This window comes from Strigops habroptila, chromosome 15, assembly GCF_004027225.2.
Source record: "Strigops habroptila isolate Jane chromosome 15, bStrHab1.2.pri, whole genome shotgun sequence".
NCBI classification, from domain to species: domain Eukaryota; kingdom Metazoa; phylum Chordata; class Aves; order Psittaciformes; family Psittacidae; genus Strigops; species Strigops habroptila.
The window spans coordinates 4,218,132-4,237,444 of record NC_044291.2 but is presented as its reverse complement, the minus strand read 5'-3'; the positions used below and the strand labels follow the sequence as shown (position 1 = coordinate 4,237,444).

Here is a 19,313-nt window from a genome sequence, read left to right as displayed (position 1 = left end):
TTTCAGGCATTTAATAACTGCACTTAAATAAGTGCCCTAAAATCAATGGAGCTTAAGTATATATTAAAGAGCTCAAAAGTGGTTATGGGTGATTTAGAAATATGGTCCTAAATAACAAACTTTATCCTTGGGAAATCCTGTATTTCCAAGAACCTTGGTGTGCCAGGGCATTACAGTAAGTTAGAAACCTGTGTTTTTCTACAAAAGCAAAGAATCTGAAAATGTTCATTTTTAAATGCAAATTAAATACTCAAGGAGTAATCTAGGTAGGGAATTGCCTTCCTAGTCAGGAAGTAGTCAGGAATTTGTGAAAACCAGCCACACTCACGACAACCCACTCCCTTAGAAGAAAATTTAATGGGCCTATTGCTAAGTCAGTCAAAAGTTAACGGTTTATCACTTTCTGGTTCAACCAGAACAGCCTTTTCAGTATAAAACTAGTGCCTTGGAAAAATCTTTGCATTATGTTAAGAGCTTACTTGAATTTGAACAACTTTATTTTCCTTTAGTTCTAGGAACATGCCGTTTCTTGATAAAAGCTACCTATGAAGGGGCAAAACATGGAGAATATTGGCACTTCTCTGAATAAAGCTGCCTTGCCTTCCTTCTCTGAGCATCAGAGAGGACCAGTCAGTGACTGGTCACTGTAGTGAAGTCACGACTAGTGACTTCAATGTCTGCACCTCACCTCTCCACACCACCGAGCACACCGTGAAGAGATGACCGAACAGGACGCGGCCCTCCCCGCCCCCGACATGTTGGGGCCGAACCCTCCGCAGTTACACGCTCCAACACCGAGCTAAGAAACCAAACCCCCGCTGCTCAACGCGGCCTGCGGAACGTGAAGCGCTGTAACAACGCTGACCGTTTCACCCGTGACACACGGAGGCGTTTCGCTTTGGAACACCGGGGGCCGCCGAGCACACAGCCGCGCACCCGGCCCGCGGCCCGGCCCCTCAGCCCCGCTCCCGCCCCGCGCTGAGGTCATGCCTGCGGCGGGGCCCGGGGCCGTCTGTCGCGGGTGGGTCCCGGCGCTGGTGGGAGGAGGGAGGACGCTCGCCCAACCGGAGCCGGGCGGCTCGCCGCAGGATCGCCTTTCCCCCCTTTTTTTTTTCCTCCTCTTTTTCCCGGCCCGGACGCAATCGTGCCACAAAGGAGCTCAAGTTCACCTCGGGCTGCCTCAGCCTCTCGCCTGACGCGACGGACCGCGGACTCTAAAGCCCGGCCGTGCCCCACAGCAGCGCGGATGGGCGGCTGAACCTGGGCTGCCACGGAGTGAAGTACCCTCAGGGAGAAAAAAGCGGAGAACAAGGGAAGAAAGGATGGTGAGAGCCGCTGGTTACTGCCTCGTCTAACTGCAGGGCAGCGCACGGAGCCGTGCAGCTCCCTCAGCTCCCTGACACAGCCAAGTGAGATGTCACAGCCCCTGCGGACGGGCTGCACTGAAAACCTCGGGTGAGACGCACCAAGGGCTGAGGAGCAGAGCCGAAGGAGACGGGTAAGGACGGGCATGCAGGCGGGTTGATGCGAGGTGTGCGGCTGGTGCCCAGGGACTGGGCTGCAGCCGGACGATGGTACCAGTGAGAGTTAGCTTGTCAAAGATAGCACTGCTCCAATGTAAAACAGCAAGACTCTTTTTGCCTTAAAGCAAAAACAACCCCCTAAACAGACTAAAATACAGTTGAGACATTTTATGATGCCAGGCAGTGAAAAGCCTTCTTGCCACTATTTTCAAGATACATAATCTTTTTATCATCTTAGTTAATGCTGCATGTAACTTTGAGCTACCTCAGACATGCTCACCTTTCAACAAACCTTCTAGGATATACTAAATCCTATGATAACTTTACTAAAGGATTACCTGTATTAAAAACTATGAAGTCTCCATTCAGTCTTACGCTGGTGTCTGATTAAAGAGATACAAAAGTTCCTGTAATAGAGTCTATAAAATAAGTATGAGAGATTTCGGAAAAGTTTCATTTAAAAAAAGAACTTAACATTTATGAATACATTTGTGTAAGCATTAAATATTTACTGTTTGATCTAACTACTATTTTCATGGGCAAAAGGAGTCACATTTATTAAAATGTGAACGTGTTTAAGGGCTATTATGGACAATGTGCATGCACACATAGGAGCACACACAGTATGAGCACTTTCTGGTAGTGATTGGATTAAGTGAAAATAAGGTGAGGCCACTGTTAAGGGAAGCAACAACAAAAGCAGTGCTCTCTTTCAATAATTACATTCCACATCTATGACAGAACTTCACTAAAGCACAAAGAACAATCCACAATCAACATGACTAAAATTCCTGGTAATCCAGAAAGAAAATGTGTACTTGGTGTAACTAAAAAAAAAAAGCTCATTTTTTCCCAAAGCTTGGAAAAAAAGTTGCACAGCAGCAAAAGATACATCAGCTTTTCAAGTTTCTTGCAGCACTTGATAGTATTTCAAAACAAAAGTTCTCCAGGAGCCAATTAAGACACACTCATTCTGAAGGGTTGCTTTAGTCATCCATTCTGCTCAGTGAAACAAGTATTTCCTTTTAAGAATTGGTGCTTGAACCAAAATTTCACCCCAATTTTAAGTGGACAGAAAAGCTCAGTATTGAATGCATTATAATCGAAGTATCTAAAGGAATCAATTGGTTTCTGTCAGCATAGCACTGCCCACAATGGAATCAAGCAACTAGTGACAAAAAACAACCCCAAAAATATTCCCCCCATAAGCTAGGAGTTATTTTTTTCAACTTAGTTTTACATCATGTTTAACTGAGACTGCATGGTCTTACGTGTCAGCTCTTCCTTATCCCCTGTTACATTTACTTTAAAACTTCAAGCAAAACTTTAAAGCTTTTCCTCACACATGTGGCATGCACACTACTGTGCTGTGTTTTCACTGTGAATTGCTGCTTCATTTTACAAAACTGAAAAAATAATCAGTGTTGAGGTTTTTCACAGCAGTACCCTTCATCTGAAAACCAAAGTACATGATGTTAATTCTAAAAAGACCCAAACTGTACCAGTAGAAGTCACTCTTGTTATAAAAGAGAAAAAACTAATAAATCACATTAAAAATTAAGACCACCTGAAAATTTGAGAGGATGGATTAATATACTTCCTTGCAAGAGGATGTTTGGGAGAAGGAGTCAGAACAGAGCATGAGCTCTGAGAAAAGGGGCAGGGAGTAAGAAAGAAAGCAGCTTCAGAAAATTCATGCTTATCTATCTTATCACAATGGTGTTGTGAAATCCAGATCATATTACTGGCCTGGTGCCTGGAACATGCCAGCTAACTGTAAGTCCACAAACACCGACTATCAAAGGACTCTGCAGAAGCAAAAACTAATGTTTGTTAACAAAACCCAAACCCTCTGATCTTTTTATAGCAGGATTTTACATTTTCAACACCCTTGCTCCATTTGCTTTTATCGTTCAATTAAAATGTAAAACTGCACTAACCTATAAACCCCTTTTGATACCAAAGACACAAGTATTAAAGAAGCAGTGAAGATTTGTTGCTAGTTTTGCCATGTTTCTTTAGAATGAACAGTTATCATACCAAGTGTGAATTCACAATGAAATAAAATAGTTTCTCTTTTCAAGAAGAAATGCTGAAACAGCTAACACTATGCCTTTTGTGAACATGCCTCCATTTATGTCTAAATACTTGAGGAATTGGCACAAAAGGTACCATAGCATGGGAGGTATGTAGGAAAAGCCTCTCAGATGAGTGCTATCTTTGTTATATTAAATATGACCAGCACACAAGAACTGAATTTTGTAACAGTGATTCAGTGTAGCAAAATGAGCTCATCTGTATGGAAGACCTGGTTTTTGTTTCATGTCAAAACAACCATATAGGGAGATGTCAGACAAAACATCAGTGCTCTGCAAAAAGTGCATATCTCATCCTTCATTATACACGTGGGGTTTTTTTTCCATCTATCTGGATATTTCTAAAAGCCTCTGAATTACCAGTTTAATTATGGTGCATTGAATTTTGGCATGTTAGAACTGCACACACTCTGAACAGTCCAGCCTCTAGACTGTAAGTGCTTGAGTCAGAGCAATTTACAAGGATAGGAACAAACTGTGAGCCTATCCATTCTTTAATGAAATGAAAGTCACCTATTGGCAATAAAATTAAAATGACACATAAATAGAACCACATACAGAAGAGTGAAATAATAAATACACCACCACCATCCCCCAAATTCTGGAATTAACTAGGGATGTAACACTGGGAGCCCTTTTAGGGAGACTGAGTGACAATGACAGAAAATGGTAGCAGTTTGTTGTAAAAACAAGTTATCCTAGAGATACGACTTAAATGGAGAATCCTATTTTGACAGCTTACTGAGCACTCCTGCTTAAGCGTATGAAGTGCCATAGGAAACCCACCTTGTTTAAAATAGTTATCATAACTGAAGCCCAACAAACTAAAAAATACCTCCTTAGTTCCTGAGCTTTGACATACAAGCAACCAAAATTCCACTGTAACTTTCTGAAGTGAGAATTGCTGCTATCTTCATCACATACCAGGTTCTGATGTATTAGCTCCTCAAACCATATTGGTAGCAGGTTTTTTTAGCTACATTATCTTTGCAATAAATTCCACGATAGTGCAATTCAACTAGTTACTGAAGTAAGATGTTACTCATGTAACATCTTAAGTTTTAGCATAGAAAATTGCCTTCTCTGTAAACCAGTCTCCAAGGGTAAACACAGTGTCACGTATCACTTGTACAAAAGCTGCATTTATATAGCTCAGTGCATCACTTTCTTAGCTACAGTCCTCTGGCTTATTAACAGTTTACTATATATAGAAAAACAAGAGCAGCAGCAAGAAGCACTTCTGCTGCTTTTAACTACTGGGTTCTTTAATGTTCTGTATCTCTAAGAGTAACAAAGGTCAGTGCAATTTAAGACACAAAATGTATATTCTTATATGAAATCCAGACAATTATTTTCCATATTTGTCTTAGTTAAGGTTTTCCACACAAGATTTACCCAGGTTATTATTTTGCTTTCATATTTCTCCAAACTGCTGTAGTATAGGTGATATCTTCCTTACACGTCAAAACATTTCCTCCTTGAACTGACTTGCAATCCAAAGTAAAGCATAATAAAATTCAGTGCTCAGCCACCATCCAGTGACCTTCTTACTGGTTCAGCTCTTTCTGGGTTTTTTTGCAGAACACTGGAAAATGTAGGCATAAAAAGAACACAGTATAACTCCCAGAGACAAGATACCAATCTCTCAGTGGTTGAAAGACTCAACATTGCAAACCACTTTAGATCTAGATGCAACTGTGTTGACAATGTATACTCAGGCTTTTCTTTCCAGAATAATACTGCAAATGTCTAGTTTATGAACAGATTTCATCCAGCAAAAAACAGCCACAGCACTGAAAGGCTACGGGTAGCATTTTCAAATAAGCTTAATAATTGTTATGTTATTACAAGTCACATTTTTCATCTGACAGAGACATACCTTTGTTCTCTTGGGCACAAAAATCCCAAAGATAAAGTATTTTATAAAACCTGAGAGTTAACTAGTCCATTTTGTAAAAATTAGATCCTCTGAAGCATGTCATCATAACATTCAGATTATGAAAAAGGTACATGTTGGAATATCCACAATGAAATGTGTATTCTGTTGTAAGCGGCTTAGAAAAAAAAAGGTCACATTGCTGACATTGCTACCTTTGATGCTACTGCTTAAGGCAAGCTGGTTAAAACAAAGTGAACACTTGCCAAACTAATACTTTGCATGTCGAAATATTTTTACCTTTATCATTTCAGGATCATGACACTGATTAAACTATAGGATGTGAAGCACCTGTGTAATTTCACACGGTAAAATACTCAAATCTTGGTGAAATATCACATATAAATTTCAAGATATTGGTAACAATCAAAAGGTAACATATTCTGAGGAACCAAAAGTCCCATATAAGCATGACAGCCCAGGACACACAAATGTTTCAAAGCAAAGCCAGAGAAAGACTGTATTTACTTTTTTCCTTTAAGCGACAGGAAAAAACAACTAAATGCTGAAACATCTGATAGCCCTTCCAGAAAGTTTATTTCCTCTTTTTTCACCAGATCATGGGAACATCCTCAGTTGGACAAACAATGAAGGAGCAAACAAACCAACTTATAATTACCTACTTCCAGTTATACGGAGAGATAGGCCAACATTTGTTCTACAGAGTGAAATTTTAACCAAAATGCTTATGCTGGCTAGGAGCATGAAAAATATTATGATTCTAACCCACACAATGATGCTGCCAGAAGCTTTCATACAGATGCAGTAACATTGGCAAAAGACAAACATAAAAAATAGTATTTTGCCTGAATAAAGTACTCCATACTGCTGAGTAGGGTAAAACCACACAAAACTGGGTTTAGATGCACTAGGGCAAGTTTGTCTCAGCTCAGCTCCCATGAAAAGTGCTTTTACAAGCACACAAGTCTTGAACAACAGAATCTAGAAATGAAATTGCTTCAAACTCCCATATTTTTTCTAATTAGAAGTTCTATTTTTCTTATTAAAATAACACATCTCTAAGTGTGCCTCTTTCACCTCTTGTTTGTATGTTTGCTCGTTGAAGTTTTGTCAGCATGCATGAGGATAGATGACAGACGTGCTGTAGTTTCGGTAATTAAGAAAAGCTGCACCAAACATGCTGTTACAGAAGGCAGCGTTGTGCAATGGTGAGGTTGAAGAGTCTACAGTTACCTGAGTGGAATTTCGCACTGGGGACAAATGTGGCCCCAGTAATATAGTTCCTTCCTAGTTGACTACAGAAGAGCTACTGGGAGAGAAGAGCAGGGCCGAGCCAGAGAAACAGTAAAAACCAAGTGATCAACATGCAACAGCACTAGCGAAGTACAAAGAGTATGAGCAATTACTTGGCGTAAGTGCAACAGAAGAAAACTGAAAGCTAGTGTGCTGGACATCAAGTAAATTAGATCTTCCTCTCCCATGGGAAGGAATTCTGATGTTGTAAAATCTGATGTTCTCCTACTCAAAAAGAAGAGGAAGATATTAAAAAGCACTGAATACTTTAAAATTGATTCTCCGGCTTCCCTCCCCGCTTCCTCTGGAAGCTTTTTTCTCTGTGAAAGATTAATCACTGAGAGTTGTTTGAACAAGCATGTTTGTTGTGAACTTCATTTGAATCCAACTGCAGAAAGGAAGAAATGCCATTTATGTTATGCAGTTCTCCACAATATGCAACAAAAGGCCTCATGCTGAACACTTATTATCTACTTGTGCAGTTAAAAAAAAAAGACAGAAGAGATCACTTATAAACAGGAAGAAAGACATCTGAAGATAATATGGTTCTTGATGCTATTTGTAAGGAGCATTCTCTTACCAATGTACTTTTCCTTCCAGTTTTTTTTCTTATAGGAAGGACACCTTAGAAAAGGCATGATCATGAGAAAGAAGCATTTCAGCATTGTTTAATTATGCTGATGTTATTCACTGATGGCAAACAGTGGTCAAACACTGAACAGGCTTCCTTGAGAGGTGGTCAATGCCCGAAGCCTGTCACTGTTTAAGAGCCATTTGGACAATGGCTATAATAAATAACATGCTTTAACTTGGTCAGCCCTGAATTGGTCAGGCAGTTGGACTAGATGATCATTGTAGGTCCCTTCCAACTGAAATAGTCTATCCTAGTTTGACAGATGTTTGTACTGACATGTTAAGATGAGGCTGATGAACTCTGGTTGGTGTTTTTCCTGAAGAGTTCATAAAAAAACTGAAGAAAAAAAAAAATCCAAGTGTTATATGTTGCTCTGTATTTCTTCAGCCTGGAAAAGAATGTGCACCCTAAATCCTGTCCTCAATTAAAGACATGAGATGCTGTAACAAAGACACAAGTGAACTCTGAGAAAATCTCAATTTCTTTTCAGTGGTTACAATAATTACAGGTTTTGAGTGGGCAGGGAAAGATACTTCAACTCAAACTGTGAAAAAATAAAACCCATTTTATACCCATACATGAGACACATTGCAAAAACACTCCATCTGTGCAGAAATATGAGGCCTGGAAAAGTGCCAGGGTTTCCAAGTGTGACCTGCCGTGCAAATGCTGATTATGCAATTTAAAGCTGTCTGGGGTAAATTTATGTTCCCTGTTTTCCAGGGCTCCAAATAACACTCCACTGCTTACAGAATCCATGTCAAACTCCAAACTTTTATCTGACAAGTTTTCAAGATTCTTGGCAGGTGCTGTAAAGCGCAATTCCCTTCCATTTGCAAAAGGAAAATTAGTTTATTCCAAATAAGAAACCGAAGCAAAAATGTATATCCAAAACCTTTAAGAAAGAGCAAGTCCTGGTCACTTTTGTTTGAATCATTTACAGAAACTTCTATGGTTTATTTCAAAACAACAGGAAAACGAATGACTGACAGCATACCTCTTCTCAGTATATTTATTTAAGCATGCACATCCATCATTATCTTGAAACCCTACGAAAAAATCTCTTAATAAGTCAGCAGCTGCCTAGAATCCCAGATTCAATCCCAGAACGATTCAGATCGGATGGGACCTCACCTTCACCTTACAAAGCAAGGCTAACTTCAACACTAGATCAGACTGCTCAGAGCCTTGCCCAAATCCAAACTTTACCTATTTCCAGGAATGGGGTTTCCACCACCTCTTTGGGTGACTGCTTTAGTTCTTGGACAGCCTCACTGGGAAATTCTTTTACCCAAAAATCAATTTTTCCTGGGGCAATTTGTATGCATTGAGCATTATATTTTCACTGTGCACTTCCTAAAAGAATCCATCTTCCCTACAAACACCCCGTAAGTAGTTGAAGACAGCAGTAAGAGGTCTCCTTCACCTTCTCTTCTGGAGGTTAAACAAGCCCAGCTCTTTCTGTTGCTCCTGATACATAACGTCTACCAGCCTCTAGCTATCCACGTTGGTTGCTCTCAGCGGGACTCATTCCAGTTTCTCACAGCTGCTACTATCATCATTTCATGTAATTTAAAAAAGATTGCTGTACTAAAGATGACCAAGCAGTAAGGTGACAGTTATTTAAACACGGAATGGTTATTCCATGTGCAATGTTTTACAAGCAAAGAAAAATGTGATGGTAACACCACCCTGCTTTTAAAAAGTATCAAGCAGGCTTTATACACTGAAAAAGCTCCATACAGCATTTCTCCCCAATTTTATTTATTTTAAGAAAACTAGGTTATATATACACGCCTATTAAAGCTGGTAGAAATACATGATACCAAAGTGCTGTTCAAGCAGCTGATAAAAGAGTGATTTGTGACAAGGCATTCCTGGCAGCAGTGACAGTGCCAAGCTCGTGTTTTCAAGACGACTGCTGCCTATAAAGTTCTGGTATTGACTTACTTTTTTAAGAGATGGTGATGGCCTCAAATTTCCACGTTGAATATGAATCTGCTCTGAGAACTAAGCATAATTTCACCAAAATGGTACTGCTGCAGTATGTCAGTAAGCACAACTAGCTAATTTTAATAGCCAGGGGGTCATCTTTGTCCACCATGCATGTATGCATGTGGTCTTCCCTTCTGAGAAAGGACTATGAAGTGAAATGAGCAGGCTGAGCATAGAGATGTCTCCATAACAATAAATATTTTAGTTGCAAATTCTACTAGTCAGATTTTACTGCCTGTGATTTTTGACAGTAGAGATTTTAATTATAATGAGCTATTTGATATTTTCAGAACTTTTAACAGCAGCTATTAACTTACGTTGTGCATACATTGAACAGTTACATTTTTAACTAAGAAATGAAAATGTAATTCGTATTTAAATGAAAACACCAATCTTGGAAACTTCGGTGGTACTTGGCTGGAAAAAGGACCCTTCAAATCCTGGTATTTATTACTTAGTTTCTTGTGGTTGGTGGCAGGCTTTAGATAAGCTAGTAACTACTAACTACAGTTCCAGCCACAGAATGAGACAATCATTTCCCATTATGTCCCCCTTAGCCAATGTAAGTTCATGCTGGACAAGGAAAGTCTCTCATTTGTACACAGCCATACTAGTTACTATGTAATATTTTGTAAGTTTTAGGATAGATTATCACTTGTCTTGTAAATGTGTACCTATTTGCTATTTGTTACTTACTGCTAAATTTATTTTTAAACAGATTAAGAAGTTCTTTGCAGAAGAATATTTGACCAGAATAAGAGGATCATGATGACAATAAGATTCACCTGCTTAATGCTAATAGCTGTTATGGGAGCTACTGCAAGTGAGACACAGGAACTGGAAGGCAATGATGAGGAAACAGAGCAGGAATTCATTTATATGAACAGATATAAGCGTTCTAGTGACACACAGGACAAATGCACTTACACCTTTATTGTACCTCAGCAGAGAGTGACAGGTGCCATTTGCGTCAATTCTAAGGAGCCTGAAGTTCTACTTGAAAACAGGGTAAATAAACAAGAAATACAGTTACTTAACAATGAACTTCTTAAACAAAAGAGACAAATAGAAACTCTCCAGCAACTGGTGGAAGTGGATGGTGGGATTGTTAATGAGGTCAAGCTCTTAAGAAAAGAGAGCAGAAATATGAATTCTCGTGTCACACAACTCTACATGCAGTTACTACATGAAATTATCCGAAAACGTGACAACGCCTTAGAACTTTCTCAACTGGAGAATAAGATTTTGAACCAAACTGCGGATATGCTACAACTTGCAAACAAATACAAAGACTTAGAGCACAAGTACCAACATTTGATGTCGATTGCCAATAATCAGTCAATAATAATTGCCCAACTGGAAGAACACTGTCAAAAAATGCCGTCTGTAAAGCCACTGCCACAAACTCCACAGCCACCAAACAAAGTGTACCAGCCTCCTACTTACAATCGCATTATCAACCAGATATCTACTAATGAGATTCAGAGTGATCAGAACTTAAAGGTCCTGCCACCTACCTTACCAACCATGCCTGCAGTCACTAGTATTCCAACTTCAACTGATAAACCATCCGGTAAGTAATACTATTGATATATCTACATTAGTTTATGCTAATATGCAGTGGGTAACATTTTAATTGTAATGTCAAAAATGCAGACAGATTTATTTAGCAAAATAAATGCAGAAGAATTGAAGTAACTGAACTCATTTCTTAGATCTGATGTTGTCTGTGAATCTACCTTGTGTATTAATATACATGTCATAGTACAAGCACAGAATGAAAGCAAAAAAAGAAATCTAACAGATACAGACACACTAGCCCCACAGATCTTCCTCTTGTTACTTTGTCAGGACAAACCCACCATCTATACTACATGTATGAGATGAGAGCCGCAAAAAAATCTCAGTCACGAGCAGTCAGTCATCTAAATTTTCTTTACCTGTGCCTATAATTCATGACATCTGAAGGGGTTTCTGTGCAAACTTTTATGAAGTTAGTTATTACAAGTTTTTTGATGTAGCATGTGGTAATTTTTGTGCTTATGTAACTCAAAAAGTAATATGTAACTGCTCCGCACCTCACACAGGGTGAGGATAATAAGAGATATTATACAGCCTCATTAAGAGTCTTAGGAGTTCTGCCATAAGCAAGATTAGAGGCATCTGAAATCACATTAGAGATCAGTTGATCTACATGATGAAGAGGTAAAGAATCCATTTCACATATGGTTCCACATATTTAAAAAAAACAGTTCAAGTATTATGTGTCTCACACAAGAGAAGTCTATTCTGCAGTGTGTGGGCAACATGTACTTGCTTCAGAAAAAAGATAGAGTACCCATAGCCAACTGAAAGATACAAATACAGAGTAATGCACATGAATTGAACTCAATATATTTCAAGGCTATTTGCAACATATTCCAAATGACAACAGCAAACTCTTTATAATTATCAAATAATGCAACTGCCACATTAAAACAAAACGAAACAAACCACAAAAAAACCCCAAACAGCTATTTCTCCAGGGAAATACGAGAGAAACTTGAGCAGGTGTTTCAGTCTAAAGCCCAGCTCTAAAGCACTTTTCTACAGAGCAGTTATTTTACAATATTGCCAGAGATGAACTCACCAAAGACTGCACTGTGGCATGCAGAACCTCAGTCAGAAATACCATGATTCTAATGTTCTATCTTAAAAACCCAACCAAACAAAAACCCAACAAACAAAACCCACAACAACAAAATCCCAAAACTAACCAACCAAAAACCCCCAGGAGAAAATCAGACCTATTACAATTTCTTTGGAGCAATATACTACAGGATTGCCTCTTTAATAATTACACTGTGACTTTGATCTCAAGCTAGGTTCAAGCTCTTAGTACAGTGTTTTCCTATCTTTCTTTAAGTGAAGTATCTTTCAAGCATTCCTTTAAGACCTTTTCACTTCCTGTTAAACTCTTCTGAAAACTCATTAACCAGTGCATGTCCTCCTTATGCTTTTAAAGTACCCAAACTGAAGCCGAGGCTGCGCCATCGCACAGCAGAATAGAAAAGTTACTTCACATGCACAGCAGTTTTGTTGATTTATCCTTATACAGCATTTTCCTTTCTCGCAAAGTAAAACCTTGACTCCTGACTAACTTGCAACCTTGTAGAATCCCTAGATCCTCACCTGAAGAAGTACTGCTTATCCAGCTATTTTTCATGTCCATCTCCAGAGGTCCCTTCCAAAGTCCATGATTCTAAGATAAGATTTGACATCTGCTACTTCAGAACAAAACATTATGACTACAATCTACAAGACAGTCATTTAGAAGTATTTATCTGTCACGTTTGAAATGTCTTTCCCTACCTGCTATTATAATTTACTGTGTAGTGTGATTTAAATATATATTTATTGAATATTTTCTCCATACTCACAAAGGTAAGCCAAAACAACTAGCCAAGTAACCCAAAATAATGTGCCTGATTTGAGAGGCAAGGCTTAGAAGAAGTGTCTTGTTAAAAATGTATTAGAAATACCTGAAGCATTGCATATTTCAGAGACATCACAGACTATTGCCTCTGAGAGTAGCTGATGACTGTACAATAACACATTGGCAGTAAATCATAAAAACATGATGTAAATAAGTTAAAGAACCCCAGTCTCATAGCAAAATGCTCCAGAGAAAAGAAACTGAAAGAATGCAGTATAAAATGTGGGCATCATCATTGGATATGAAGTACTTTCAGAGATACATACTTCAAAACAGAAAAATTTATCTCTCTGCAAGGACTGGTGTCATGCTTTGAGCTACATTTCTCAAAGTCTCATTTTATGAGGCATAAAACCACCCCAGCGTTCCTGTTGCTGGTTCTTTGCAAAAATAAAGGAAACTAAAAAAAAAAAAAAACACTTTGTTTTTATTCTGCGTAGAAGAATTTGCAATTTTATCCATAAATCATTTATTTCTTCTTATTTGTGCATTCTTGTTTCCCACTCATGCCCAAAAGAATAAGTTGCGTAAGTTTAATTCTGTCTGCAAAATACTGAACATGTACACAACACTGAAATGCTACAGAAAAATGAAAATGAATAATTAGTCAATAGCCAGTAAGTCACCTAATGTCAACACCAGAGATTCTTCAAAATAACTACGGTTATATTTCACTCCCTTCTTCTAAGCAAAATATGAATTCCAAGTAAAATTTCTATAGTCCTCTTTAGGAACACTGCCCCTTAAACTTGCTTGAAAGAGCTAAAAGCCTAATAAAAAGACTTCAGGATGAATTGGTTTAGCTGTGACACTAACTACTCCTCCTTTCTGGGAGTTATTACCCAGGGGCTTGGGGTGGGATGTAGGGCTGCGACACACCAAACCGCAACAACTTTGCATGTGTGAATGCCCAACAACTGCAAGTTTTATTATGCCAATGCAAATAGACGTGGTTTATCTACAGTGGGTTTTAGTTTATGACATCAAAAAGGCCCCCAGGATCAGTAATTCAAGTAGATGTGAAACAGCAATTTACCAAAGTGCAGAATTTGACACACACCAGGACAAACCCTCTTATGTGAAGCGCTGCTACATTTTCTGTATAAAACAGACTTACACGAATAGCTTACCAAAATACTGCTCTGTATAAATTTGCTAGTGCAGCATAGGAAGATGACTAGACCCAAGACAAACGAAAGCTGAACTAGAAAACTAAATTAATTTGATTCATCATCCTTACCCAACAAATCAACAAATCTTTTTCTGGGAACAAAACATTTAGTCATCAGTTATACCACTTATGAAATGCATGTTTCCTTGTGCAACTGCTACACAAGCCATTATTCCTAGAAAAACATGCACACAAGCCGGCTAATTATACTCTGCCAGATAAAACTTGCAGGGAAACATTTTAAGCCCTTGCTGTATTATAAAAACTAAATAGTTAAGTAATAAGCAGCAAAGAGGAACGCTAAGGTTAATGCAATATTAATGTGCAGCTTATATTAATATTATATGGTCACACACTTTATCAAAAGAGGCAGTAGTATACAAAAATAAACATACATAATAACATGAGACATTATAAATTCATACTGATAATTATGGCTTAATGAAGCAGATGCTTTAAACTGATATATCCTTCAGGATAAAAAGATATACTCAGAGAAATTAAGGCAACGGCCATTAATTAATCTAAATTAATTTTGATATGAGTATTCACCGAGGGGACACTTTGTGTTCCTGTGCTAAATTAGGGGCAAAGAGGATACTCTGCAGGATTTACCTCAGAACTGAAATGTTGATAGAAGAGGTTATAAGAGCAATGAAAGAAGTGAATATTAACAAACTGCACGGAGTAAAGCACATCCACAAGAGTTCTAAAGGAAACTGAATATGAAACAATTAACTCAGTGCCTATGCCACTGGAGTCCTGGCTGACGTACAGTTCGTATATAATTCCAGACAGCACTGAACAGGTTTCCTATTCAATATGTTTAAATTAAGCTGCTACAAAGTACAAAGAATAAACCTCACAAATAAACCATAAAAATCCCTTAATTAAGTTGTTGGGATTTTTTTTCCATGAGGCCAAGTTTACTGTGGTGTCTGACAGATCAGGGGCCTGTTGTCATCAGCGTGTTCCCCTTTCACTTCCGATTCCCGATGACAAATCTCAGATTACACACCTCAGTCAAAGTTTTGGAAAGTCGGTATCTGACAAAACACACCTGCCATGGAAAAGTACCAACAAACTCTGCTTTGAAGTATTTATAGTAGTTTATCTTCATCTTAAAGCACTTTCAGAGAAAAGATTCATATGCAGTAAAGCACTGTTACCATGTGGCCTAGAAAGAAACTGCAAGATTAGAAAGCTGTAAATGCCACATCATACACTGCTATATATTTGTGTTAATGAACAAGAGCTGTAGTTGACTATTTCAGGAGTTTCTTTAATAATAACTTTGAACTGACATGTTCTTTTGTTTTGTTTTTGTCATTTATTAAGGTGACAACAGTAACTTTACATTCTTAATGTTGCCAGTTCCATTGTTAATGTCTGTGCCAATGACATTTTGAGGGATCTAAAAGCTGAATTTCTCCACGACAGAAAGTCAAACTTGCTATTTTGTTTTCTAAAGGAAACTATTAATACTTATATATGGAGCCCTTCATATTGAGTTTCTTTGAAGATATACTCAATCTTACAACTGCAGCTGCTTTAAAAAAAAAAAAAAAAAAAATCTACTAGTTACAACAGATCAATCTGCTTGAAAACATGTAGCGGACACTGTACCTTCAGTAAGAGCAAGAGCAAACGCACTATGCAGAAGAAGAAAATGTAGTATAAAAAGCTCCCAATTCAGATGCTGCCCTCTATTAAAGATACGCTCAATTGCATTTTGATGCAGAGTCCTTCTGTTTTGACACAGGGCCCTGGAGAGACTGTCTACAAGCACTAGAAGATGGCCATGATACAAGCTCCATCTATCTTGTAAAGCCAGAAAACACAAACCAGCTTATGCAGGTCTGGTGTGACCAACGGCATGACCCTGGTGGCTGGACAGTCATTCAGAGACGGCTGGATGGGTCTGTCAACTTTTTCAGGAACTGGGAGACATACAAGGTTAGGACAAGTGAGCAGTTTAGTATTTTCTACCATCTAAAAAGTATTGGTAAAGTTAAATTAAAGAAGGATTCAAGAGTCTAGCAAACAGCTTCCTTGAAAATGAACTTGTGTGTTTACCTTTCCAGAAGAGGAAGTCTCTATAAAATAAGTTACTGTGGTTTTCTACTTAAGAATACACTCAGATTTACCATGAAACCAGATGCATAATAATAACATGCTTCTCCTGCTTCCTTTACAGCAAGGATTTGGTAACATAGATGGAGAATACTGGCTCGGACTAGAAAATATTTATTGGTTAACAAATCAAGGCAACTACAAACTGCTCATAACAATGGAAGACTGGTCAGGTCGAAAAGTGTTTGCTGAGTACGCCAGCTTCAGACTGGAGCCAGAAAGTGAATACTACAAGTTGAGACTGGGACGCTACAACGGCAATGCAGGAGATTCCTTCACTTGGCACAATGGCAAACAGTTCACCACGCTGGACCGGGACCATGATGTATACACAGGTACGAGGTCCCTTTCCATTGCCCTGGGATTTTTTGCTGTAAGGTTTTTCATATACTCACAGGACTGAACTGGAGCTTTCTTTTTCTTTAGGTAATTGTGCTCACTACCAGAAGGGAGGATGGTGGTACAACGCGTGTGCTCATTCAAATCTTAATGGAGTCTGGTATCGTGGAGGACACTACCGCAGTCGGTATCAGGATGGTGTTTACTGGGCTGAATTCCGGGGGGGATCATATTCACTAAAGAAGGTTGTTATGATGATAAGACCTAACCCTAACACATTCCACTGAAATAATTCTTCTCTTGGTTTGCTTTCTTGTTCTGAACATCCCATAAAGCTATGATGTTATTACCTGAAAATATCTTTTCAGAAGTGAGGAATGTAAGATATTGTACATTTATTGCTAAGATATGAGGGTTTGTATATTGTATTTTCAAGAATCACTCCCAGAAAAAACAGCTGAAGAAAAGGAACTGAAATAATGTAACATTCTGAACACCTCTCGGTACTAAAATCAGTTACATTCAGCTTTTTAGAACTGCAGTTTAGATGGACTGTAGATAAACTTTCTGGTGTTTATTCCCTGTAAATTAAGTTTGGATGGTAAAAATACTGCCACAACATTTAAATATTTTTGTATGTTATATTATGTATAAATATTCTCAAATACAGAACTGTACAGCAAGAGTTTTATTATTATTATGAGAAATCATTTGACACAGGAAATCATATCCTTTGAACTGTGTAGCTGGTATATGTACATTAGTGTGACTATTCTGATTTAATCTTTGTTAACTGCCGTGAATAAAGTTAGTACTATATCATTTGACTTGGAGAGCAGATTGTGATAAACCCAGTCTTTCCCTTCACTTTGAGCATTTTAATAATCTGCTCCTATAAATCAGAATTCACATTTGAGTCAAATATTTTAGATTAAAAACACTAATGATGTTTCTTACCAAAATGAAGTTACTACCTGCATATGGAAATAAATCCAGATTTACAACAGATAGAAGGTGCTATATAGCCAATGTGTTGTACTACACAACAACTGTCACAGGATTTTGTACCTGATTTCAGTCATTACCTGCTGTGTAGCCTCTGTAATCAGAAATGGCTGGATATAAATTAAAGGGACTATCCAACTTTGCAGGCAAATGATGGATACCAATATATAAGCTATTTAATATCCTTAGCCAGTAGCTGAAAATTATATAAAGAAGTTACCTGTAGCCAGGAGAAGTTATATTTATCATATTTCACAATTGTATTACTGTCAAATTATTAGATTTACTCATTTATGTAGAGGTCAGTCACAACTACGAAATATGGACAGGGATGATTCTAGTACTGTTCTAAGGTAGGTTTCTAGAGCAGATTGCTGTAACACACTACTACAAAAGCAGAAGTTAAAGACTGCATATGAGAGGGAGAGCAAAAGCCCTTGGAAGTTCAATGTGTTTTCCAGTAAGCCTGTCAGATACTGTGCATTCGTGTGCTTGCACACTTTTTCCCTTATTACCTCACCACTTCTTTCCAACAGTATGATGTGCATTAAACTGACGTGTGATGTAGCATGTGTTGTATATAACTGAAAGTAGGGTTTTTAATATATTAGATTACCCCTGTAATACTGTAATCTTTTAATAAAGCAACGAATGTTATTTTGACATGTTCAGATTTTATCCTGTTTTAGTTCAGATTACTCATAGGAAAAGAATAGATAATTACTTAATTCCACACCACTCTGCCTCACAGCTCAAATCAGTCACGTATCAACTCTTACACGCAACTGCTGTTACCATGTAAGAAGTGTGCAAATATTGCAACATCAAAACCAAAGCATTTTTCAGCTAATACTAAATCTCCACAAATCCCAAAAAGGAAGAACATTTTGTAGGTCACATGAAAACCCTGAATTTTCAAACAGTATTGAAGCTTTATCTTCCACTGGTTTATTTACTGGACTCTGGAAAACAATTAAGTTTCAGGTAAGAAATATTTAATGCAAGTGTGGAAAACCTTACTTTAAAAGAGCAGTAACACAGTCTTTGCAATCACCAGGGAGAGGCTCTCTGATGTACGAAACCTGAGGTGCAATATATGCAGGGTTCATGTAGCTAAAGCACAAGGCAGAATGATGTTAGATGAGGAGAAAAGTTGCATTTAGAAGTGGAGTTTAGGGTTATACCAATACTTTAAAATGTTTAAGACAACTCTTTATGGTGTATTCTGTTGGTTATAACTTTGTCAAACATTAGTGACTTGTGCTGAATATCTGTGATGGGAATTCCAGACTCAGGTTCATTTTTTTTTTACAATACATTCTTTCTGGAAGTCATATTTACAGAATGTTCTAAACAATTACTTCAACAGGAGCATGCTCTGCATACGTGGACTGCTATAGCAAAAGAACTCTATGTTTCTCTTCTTGGGGGCTAAAAATAATGACAATAAATTATCTTAAAGTTTATTATATTGCTTACAGAAGACATAGTTGAATACTTCTCAGATTAACTCTTCCTTTTAAAAACCTCATCACTAGAAACACATTCCAGTGTCTGAAAGGCCTTGTTTAACAGCAGCCTGGGTTTTGCAGTGTTACTCAGGAATGCTAGCACAGTTCAGCAATGGGCAGGAACTGCAAGTTAGAGCCACAGGGGAAATAATGACACAGTGTGCCTGCATGAATAATACAAGGGAATACTGAAAAGACAAGTCAATCGATTGAACTGACTGTTCAGTTTGTATCTCTTTTC

General features: G+C 38.1%; 2 protein-coding genes across 8 annotated transcripts in view; one reads left to right on the top strand and one right to left on the bottom strand.

The window, feature by feature from the left end:
• Nucleotides 1–19,313, bottom strand: part of RALGPS1 (Ral GEF with PH domain and SH3 binding motif 1) — a 78,947-nt gene that overhangs the window by 38,662 nt on the left and 20,972 nt on the right. The gene's annotated exons all lie outside the window — the stretch shown is intronic.
• ANGPTL2 (angiopoietin like 2) lies at nucleotides 1,064–18,226 on the top strand. Its single transcript, XM_030506797.1, has 5 exons — nucleotides 1,064–1,498; nucleotides 10,157–11,011; nucleotides 15,847–16,040; nucleotides 16,282–16,552; nucleotides 16,644–18,226. Exons 2-5 carry the CDS (start codon nucleotides 10,204–10,206, stop codon nucleotides 16,841–16,843), a joined length of 1,473 nt encoding a protein of 490 aa, XP_030362657.1. The 5' UTR covers nucleotides 1,064–1,498; nucleotides 10,157–10,203; the 3' UTR covers nucleotides 16,844–18,226.